The sequence below is a fragment of the Cricetulus griseus genome, chromosome 2 (assembly GCF_003668045.3).
Source record: "Cricetulus griseus strain 17A/GY chromosome 2, alternate assembly CriGri-PICRH-1.0, whole genome shotgun sequence".
NCBI classification, from domain to species: domain Eukaryota; kingdom Metazoa; phylum Chordata; class Mammalia; order Rodentia; family Cricetidae; genus Cricetulus; species Cricetulus griseus.
Genome location: NC_048595.1, coordinates 266,613,855 through 266,623,372, shown reverse-complemented (window position 1 = coordinate 266,623,372; position 9,518 = coordinate 266,613,855). Strand labels below are relative to the sequence as shown.

At 41.5% G+C, this 9,518-nt stretch overlaps 1 protein-coding gene across 3 annotated transcripts in view; it reads right to left on the bottom strand.

The window, feature by feature from the left end:
• Positions 1–1,563: 1,563 nt before the first annotated feature.
• The window catches only part of Atg5 (autophagy related 5), a 101,191-nt gene continuing 93,236 nt past the window's right edge, over positions 1,564–9,518 (bottom strand). For 2 of the 3 annotated variants that reach the window (XM_035440371.1, XM_035440372.1), the window contains exon 8: positions 6,861–7,849. In XM_035440371.1, the coding sequence (XP_035296262.1) occupies positions 7,662–7,849 (188 nt within the window). In that variant the 3' untranslated portion in view covers positions 6,861–7,661. Of the gene's footprint in view, positions 2,305–6,860; positions 7,850–9,518 lie in introns of those variants that run through there. The other variant, XM_027401894.2, reaches the window with a different exon arrangement.

The following is a 9,518-nucleotide window of genomic DNA, read 5'->3' as shown; positions in this document are numbered from 1 at the left end:
TGCATCATCATTTATGCTAAATCCCAATAGATAGCACAGGAAAACATAGTGACTATTAATTAAACCCCATCTATGCTCAGAGCTGAGGTCATCTAAGCACTGAGTAACATGATGAAGGTAAGTGATAACTCACTATTGTTTGAATCCCCCTCCCCCAAGAGTAAGCCACTTATTGAGACCTAGCCCTCATCCTTTTCCTGAGAAACTTACAGTCTGAAGATGAGGGAAATCCTGATATTGCTCTATAAATATTTCACCTCCAACTTCTAGGAATGATGGCAGACATTTCTCTGGCCACTGGACCCTTGGCTCACCTGGTTTTATAGGTGTTTGTTTATGGTGCTATTGTGGCTGGGTGGTATTTACTTCATTAATCTGGAAGGGAAGGCCAGCAGCTCTAAAATACCCCAGAAATCCATCCCTCCAGTGTCACCTGTAAAATCACCATGGTTACCTTCTGACCACGCCTCACAGAGAGGGCTCTCTGGCATATGACCCTTCTGCTCAGTGATGCTCTTGTCAGTCTGTCAAAACACCAAGGGGAAAATCCCCAAACTCAGCAGACGAATAAACACTTGTAACGTGAACAATCATATTTAGACCAATGTCTTGCAAAAATACAAGTCAGTGGATTTTTCTTTATGTAACTCAAGCATCACTATTTTTTCCTGCCTTTACTAAAAGGGCACTTTGTTTTGTCACCCAAATTTCTTCTACTTTTCTGTGACTGGTACCCAATGTTACTTCTTTTACTATTTTAATTTCCATTTTTGGATATTTGCTCTTTGATCCACTTTATCTCATTTTGTGGATAAATCTGGTTAATTAGTGAAAAATCACAAAGACTTTGGGGGGGGGAAGGGTAGGTAAGGAGCACTAACAGGATCTCACTTGAGTCATCACATAAGTTTATAAGAAAACATTTTTATTATAGAATCTAAAACCATTATTTTATGATACTGTCTTTGTGCATACTCAGATGGGTTGACATTCAATGTGGACATAAAGCTAGCTCACAAATCAACTGTAGGAGTCTCCAAGCAGCTGGCCATAGGTTGCAGCAAGTTTCCTTCAGAGTGGGAGGAGTTCCAGGAACCTCTGGAGGTTTTGGTAATGATAAGGAAAAGCTACTGCAGTCTAGAGACAGGTCACCTTCACGATTTAAAAACTGGCTGACAGGGGACCACAGTGACACAATAGTCCTAGAGCCAAAAATCAAACAAACAAAAAAACCCAAACCAACCAACCAACCAACCAACCAACCAGATACCAAAGGAGAGGAATGGGAGTTTCAAAATACGTAAGATTACCTTAGATGAGCAATTGGAATACTATGATTCGACAGGGTTAAAATGACCAACAAAACAGCCAAGGCAGTTCATATTCTTTCTACCTTTAGTGCAGAAGACAGATCTTCAAGTTGCAGTAATAAATCCCACAATAGCTCCTGAGACAAGTTGCCCTATGACCTGCACCCTTGCCATACCAGGGAGAACTGGAACACAGAATAAAAAGAGACTTACTATATGGGATTCAGGGTGTCCTTGAAAAGTGACAACTGTATGTTATTAAATGACAAAACATAGTTAGAGGCTTTATTTAAAAATCTCTCACTGTTCATTATCAAAGTTACAAGATTGTTTGCATACCAATAGACTGACTGTAAACAGGAAATTCTCATTAAGGAAAGATGGGTTTACTGTAATTTGATCTTTTACAAAAAAATTACTGTAAGTTATTGACAGCAATTTCTCTTTTACTTTCTTAAGTCTAATTTTCTTGAAAATTCAACCAATGTTTCCACTTTCTTGACTAAGGTTCAAGCACGGTCACCTTAGGAAATACCCTGCTTATTTGTTAGTCAGAAATACAAACTGTGGCACATGTTTCCATGTTATTCCTAGAGCAAAGGCTTCAGCTGCATTGTATTTCATGAGAGGAAAAGACACTCCAGGTCCTGTTGTGTCTCAGCTCAGTTTAATGATGGCAGTGTGGCAAAGCAGTGGTGGTGCCCAGTCAGACCTGCCAGGCTGCCCTATCTCTCTTGGGATCTTCTTCCTCCTAGGCTTGCAGGCAGCCACGTGTCTCCACCACCACTGAACCTGACTGAAGCGAGGGTGACATGCTGACTCAAGGTGATTCCACCATCCAGCGAGGAGCTGCTCTGTCAATCTGTTGACTGGGGGACAATGCTAATATGAAGAAAGTTATCTGGGTAGCTCAGATGCTCACTCAGCCACTGCAGAGGGGTTTCCAGCATTGGCTCAATTCCGTGAATCATCACTTGGTTCTTTTTTTCTCCATCTGTTCCAAGAAAGAAATCCAAGAGTAATCAATAGAAATGAAAACCACCAAGAAAAGATAATCTGTTGCTTTTTCAGATTCCTTAGTGAATTAAATAGATTGAAAACTTGTTTTATCCCCTCAACAGGAAATGAAGACGAGGAGAAAGTTTAAATGTTGCAATATGTCTCATCCTGAACAGAAACTTGAGGTTGCAATGAATTCTGATAAAAATTCTGTTGCTATATGAAAGTATTTGTTCTTTCTTAATTACTGTGCTTGCCCAAGATTGACGTTAGTGAAACTATCCTGGAGAAAACAGCAGGTTGAACCCACTGACCAAAAGTATTCTAGTACACATTTAAAACCACTGTAGAAGGCTGTTAAAAATGGTAACCTCGTGGAGGTGGGCCACACACGCTGGGAATCTGAGAGGATGTTTAACAGATGGGAGCTTTGCTGATTATCAGCAATGTGCTCAAGTGTTGGAAGTAACAAAAGCACAATTAAAACTATTATTACAGAGAACCAGCAGTCTGTCTTCAGAGTCACCAAACCAAACCTGATGGATTTTTGCTAATTCTCAATTGCTAATTAAAACAGTATTATAAGCCAGGCGAGCACGCCTTTAATCCTAGCACCCAGGAGGCAGAGGCAGGCGGATCCCTGTGAGTTCGAGACCAGCCTGGTCTACAAGAGCTAGTTCCAGGACAGCCTCCAAAGCCACAGGGAAACCCTGTCTCGAAAAACCAAAAACAAGCAAACAAACAAACAAACAAAAAACAGTACTACAGCGCCTGCTGCTGGGCTCAGCAGATAAAAAGCATTTACGGGCTAGCCTGTGGTCTGAGTTTGATCCCTGACACCCACAGGGTAGGAGAGAACCTAGTCCCCAGGTTGTCTTCTGACCTCCATACATACACACATGGTACATGGGCAACCACCCCAACCACCCCTACACTGAAACTAATTAAAAGCAAAACAAAATCCCTTATGTATCGAGCCCCTCTTCCCAAAACAACCACTCCAGACCAAACAAAAATTACTCAAAAAGGAAAAGAATTCTTTAACTGTCTTCAAAATACAATGGCAATCCCCTCACATCTTTGGAAACAAAAGACAAGAGGGCCCAATTCTCTGATGGGACAGGAGCACTCCAGCTACTGCTGTCCTTGCCGCTGTATTCCAAGTGCCTTTCAATCCCCACTGTGCTAAGGTACAGGAGGGCCTGGTTGGCACCTAAGAGCAGAACCTATAAAGAAACCGGGGGGGGGGGGAGGGAGAGAGAGAGAGAGAGAGAGAGAGAGAGAGAGAGAGAGAGAGAGAGAGAGAGAGAACAAACAAAGCTTCCCCACATACCTATCACAATTCAGCACAACTTTGGGGGACAGACTACTGCCTCATGACTCCAGAAACTAAAAACTGTCTCTATTGCTTTCATTTCCCTAGCAATCTTAATTTTCCTTTTTTATTATTTAGTTAATGTATGTGTGTCTGAGTGTGAATTTGTGCATGTAGTGAGTGCAATGCCCATGGCAGCCAGATGAGGATGTTGGATCTTCTGGACCTAGAGTTACAGGCAATTGTGAGCTGTCCAATATGGATGCTGGGATCTGGGTTGGGTCCTCTGAAGGAGCACTGTACTCTTAACACCTTAGTTATCCCTCCAGCTTCCCAGCCATCTTTGTTGCATCTATGTAATTCTTTTACACAGCTGTAATCACATAGTTAATACAATGATTAGCTTCATGACACTGGTCAGAGCCATCAACAAACTGAACCCTGAAGAATTGGTGTAAGATGGACGAACACTAGAGTTCTCTAGAATGATTGATTCATCTTTCCAAGTTCTAGATTGCCAAGGTCTTACCATATTAAATCTTTCTTAGAATATCTAGAAACAATTCCAGTACGGTTCTCTTAATATTCTTATTATATATTTCTTTGAGCTTTATTTTAATATTCTCAGAATTTCCTCCTTCTTAGAACCGAGTCAAAAAACGAAAGCGTGGTGAGAGTAAAAGTTCCTTTTGTGTACAGGTTCTCAAGCCAGAGCCATCTTTTTCCAAGACAGAAAAACTAACAAGTCACTCCTCACTGTTCAACACAGTTCCTAAAGCAGCATTTAACTGGAGTGGACACATGCGAGTGCCCCATCCATTGATGCACTCATGCTTGAGAGGAGACTAATCCTCTCACTGTGTGACAACAGTCACACCGTGCAAGCCAGAGAACATCAGAACCATCCTAGCTCTTTGTCCAATCTGGCATATCATGCCATCATGGCAATAGGCAGGCAAACACTAGTTCTCTGGCTTTCAGGTTGCTTGAACTGCATAACTAAGTTGGATCTCTCTCTGCTTTACCCATCACTGAACAACTGTGGATGCGAGATATGATCAGGGACAGTGGCTCATGTTTGTAACTGAGCACATGGGGCAGAGTCACAAGGGCAGTCTTAGTTCAAAGCCTGCCTAGTCTACAGACTCAGACCCTATTTCAAAACAAAGAAAAGCAAAGCAAAATAAGACAAAGATGTGAGACATTTTGTCATTGCATGCATCAATCCAAACACATCATGGGTATTTATTCTTTTGTTTACTTTCTGACTTCCCTTCAAAAGTAACTGTAAACAGAGAATTCTTGGGATGGGGCAGGGTTTCCTTGGGACTGTAATCAGAGCTCCTGTTGTTCACGGATGTCCCCAGCAGCTAATATGGTACTGATACACTGTGATAATGCAGTGGAGTTTCACAGTGGCAGGTGGGGTGGGCTGCCAAAACATCTTCTGAACTGGGTCTGATGGCCACCCCACCACTGGGCAGTGTGTGACTGCAGAACTGCTGGAGTTAGTGAGGTAAAGGCTACAAGTAGTCCCAAATAAATAACAAGTATGTATGTTGCCACCTAAATTTATGCTTCCATAACAACAACAAAGCATGGCTGGGTAATTTGGCAATTATCTACATGAACAAAAAGAATAGCGATGAATTAATTCCTACCTTCCTCTAACAAGAGAAAGGGAGCCCTTGATGAGATTGCTAAACTAAACACATTTAGTAAACATGTCTGTGTTTCTGATTCTAGACTTTATACTTGAAATTGGAAACATCACTCAAAGCAGATGACTCAGGACTCCACTGTACACTTCTTACTTGCAATTTTGCCTTTTGTCTGTTGGGTGATGCGAGATTAACCAGGGTCTTGGGCTTGCAAGGCAAGGCCTCCACTAGCAGGTTTTACCTCTGCCTCCACTGGAGTTTCCAGTATATGGAAGTCTGTCGAGTGTTGTCCTCTGGCTGTGGCCTTTGGAAATGTGAGCATCTGAGATTACCAAAAAATCTGCACTAGACTGAGCCCATTAGCTTTCCACTGTGGAAATGGGGATGGGCTCACAAGCCATGCCCCATCCTGAGCATTTATACACAATGCTTGTCACATCCCACTGGTCACCAAGCTAGACTTGGATTTAATCCTTTCTTGGATCTGTCCCTGATCCTATCTGAGATGAGCAGAAGACAGCTGTTCCCCCAGAAAAAAGTTCATACAATAGAAGCTCTAAGTTAGGCAAACGTTTAAGATAGTAATCAAGAGAGGCAGTTGTGGTCATTCATATATCACTTTTGCAGGGTGACTCTTATTCTGCCATAACTTTCCATTTGTGATGTACATTTTCTAACAAATATATTTCACAGAACTATTGTGTAGTTAGTAAAATTTAAAATGATATCAAACTATTAGGTAGTCTATCATCAAACTTCAACAGTCCCAATATTTTTGTCCCCAGCTTGGTGCTTAGTCCAGTCCTGTCTTAGGTTGCACTACTCTTGGACAATTTCTCAGAGCAGGATATTCCTTCTCTTCTCTTCTCTTCTCTTCTCTTCTCTTCTCTTCTCTTCTCTTCTCTTCTCTTCTCTTCTCTTCTCTTCTCTTCTCTTCTCTTCTCTTCTCTTCTCCCCTCCCTCCTTTCTTCCTTCCTTTCTTTTTGAGACAGGGTTTTTCTGTAGCTTTGGAGCCTGTCCTGTAACTTGCTCTGTAGACCAGGTTGGCCTCAAACTCATCAAGATCTGCTTGCCTCTACACCCCTTGTGCTGAGATTAAAGGTGTATACTACCACCATCCAGCTAGGGGAGTTTCTAAAGAACAGTCACAATTCTGCGGCTGAGTGAAGGTCCAGGTACTAGCAAGTGGAGTGGGCCTTCATCTGATGTCCCAAGACAGTGGACAGGCAAGAAAAGGCCCACAGCCTTTCAAAGGTTCCAACTCTAACATTGCTGCATGAGGAACCTTCCAAGTTAGGGATCCGAGGGACACTTCCATCTGCAATAGGGTTTGGACTTTCAATTTTGAAAAGTATACAATATTATTTTGGAAGGTATCCTCACAGTAAAAATCAGTAGCTACTTTTAAAGTGAATAGTGTTACAATAGTTGTCTTTTAAGGAAAATATATTTACGGTTTGGAGAGACCACACCATGGCTAAGGACTGGTTCTGCTCTTGCAGCAGAGGTCCTGGGTTTGGTTACCAGGATGGTGTATATATCATCCTACCATAATTGCACACAAACACACACGCATACACTAAAAATGAAAATTTTAATGCACACATATGTATTCAAGCACATTTTGTCTATATGAGAATGGTAGCAGTACACTGAAACAAACAAAAAATACAAAACAGGAAAAATCCTATTGGCTAATAAATAGTAAAGGCTTAAAAACAATGGTAACACACAATGCATCTATAAAATATGTTGCCTGCATACAGATACATGTACAGCAAATACAAATGCACACAACAGTATAAATCAGACATAAAGGAAAGGCCAATCATGTAGACCAGTGCTATGAACAGACCCTGGGAGTTCAGACACTTAAATCCCTGGGAATGAATGACCTTATTCCTTTGAGATTTCCTTATATAGGAAGTAAAGGTGTCACACTAAGTCATAGTTCACATTCTGATAGACCATCAGCAGCAAGAGAGAGGTTAACAGAAAACAAACACATAAGTTGGGTTCTCTTTCATGAACCTCTGCAGTACAGTCTGTTTTAGATGTTCTGTAGAACCAATCCAACCATCACATTTCCCAAGGAGACCCAGTTGGTAATGCTGTGAAGCCTGATGTGTGCTAAGACATAGCCCAGGTCCTGCTTGCTGTGTAGAACCCAAGGTCGCTTCTCACCTAATTCACCGGCCAGACTGTGAGCCTCTTGTCTACAGAGTCCCAACAGTTCTAGTCAATCTCTTACTCTCTTATGTCAGAACAGCAAAATCTTTCCTTTAGACATTAGCCATCAACATTTACTAACTATGAATCCTTTGTTAGATGTGAGTCTCCAGTTCTTCATCTTACAGAGGGAATAAAGACTCATCTCTAGTACTCCTTGGAGAATTGAATGAAATATTTAAGAAGAGAGCCCAGCTGGGCATTGGTGGCACATACCTTTAATCCCATCACTTGGGAGGCAGAGGCAGGAAGATCTCTGTGAGTACTCTGAGGCCAGCTTGGTCTACAGGGAGACAGTTCCAGGACTTGAAGGCTGTTACAAAGCGAAACCCTGTCTTGAAAATCAAAAAAGAAAAAGACAGAGAAAATGAGTCTGGAGTATACCTCATGTGGAGGAGGCTTCTTACTGTGCACACAGCCTTTGGTTCGATCCCCAGCATTTGTAAACTGAAGGGAGTGACACATACCTGGAGTCCCAGCAAGACAGGGGGAAGAGACAAAGTTCAAGCCCACACAGAGAAATTCTAGGTCAGGCAGGGCTACTAAGACCACAAGGGTGAGGAGAGTCACGGGGAGAGTAGGGAGAGCAAGCAGATCAAGAAAAGGTAGGCATATGCTGCAAGGTATGGTAATAAGTTAATTACGTTAATTACGTGGGTACTAGATGTCGACCAATGTAAGAGCTACACAGAGAAACTACACAGAGAAACTCTGCCTTGAAAAGCAAAAAGCAAAAGAAAAAGAAAAGATAAAAATACTCAACTAGAACAAAGCAAAATCCATTCAAGCTTTTGCTACACCTCCCTCACACTGGCACTTGGGGGCTCACACCAGGCAATGGTGGCCTGCTGGGAACCAGTCCTCAGGTCCCAGCCAACTGAAACAAGAGATCTGTAAAACAAGCTTCTAGGGATATCCTGCAATTTCTTTCTAATTGACAAATACAACGGACTCTCTTAGTTTAAAAAGGGGGCTAAAAAGAGGGAAGACAAAGAAACACAGCCTTTCATGAGAAAATTTCAATTGAATTAATCCCTTTTGAGGTCCATACCTCTATGTATGCAGGAAGAGAAAGCTAAGGTCAAATGGACTGATTGCAGGTTTTCAGGGTTATTTTATGATTCAAAAACAAATTTTCTGAGAAATATTTAATAATTCTAAAGATGTTTTAAAACCAACAAGGAAATAAGTTTTTTTTTTTTTTTGATTACCACTAACTCTTTTGAACAATTTTGCTCTATCTGATGAATTCCCCAACCTCTGTTATGGCCAAGAACAAGATGCCAACTGACTGGATGCAGTGACAGGAGAAAGCACAGGCTGAAGTCTGAAGTGCATACATCATGCTGAAGGGCTCTGATAGCTGCGGTGGTAACAGGCAGTGAGGTCAGGTCAAAGGGGGTCAAAGCAAACCAGGATATGGGCAAAGGAATACATCAAACACTGATTTTAAAAGGGCAATTAATCTTACCCAGAAATGCTTCCTGGGGAATGAGATCTCCATCTTAAGAGCACACTATATGCTGTAAATGAACACGAACACACGAGCACAGGGCTTTTATCCCATGATCACAAACAGAAGGAGAGAGTGCTGTTTATCAGAGCCACAAGCCTTTTACAGCGCTCCATTAACACCTTCCGGGACTATGCTCACTCAGGGCCAGTCTTAAGGAGCCACTCATAGTCCATGTGTCGTTCTTCCACGTATAAGCTGTCTATTACCTAGATTATTTTATTCCTAACATGTTTCTGGAGCCTTGGCTCTTTTGATAGTTTCATGAATTTCTAAACATGTGCATTCTCTTGACTATTGCTTATAACTATTATATTTCTTTGTGAGAAGGACATAAACCAAAATTTAAATTAAAACAATGTACTTAAGTATAATCATAGAAACTGTAGTTAGTGACTGGTTAGGCCATTTAAATAAACTGGTTAAGACCCTCCGGGCCATGAATTGAAAAAATAAGGTGAAATAAGATATAAATACAATCAAGAGTAGGG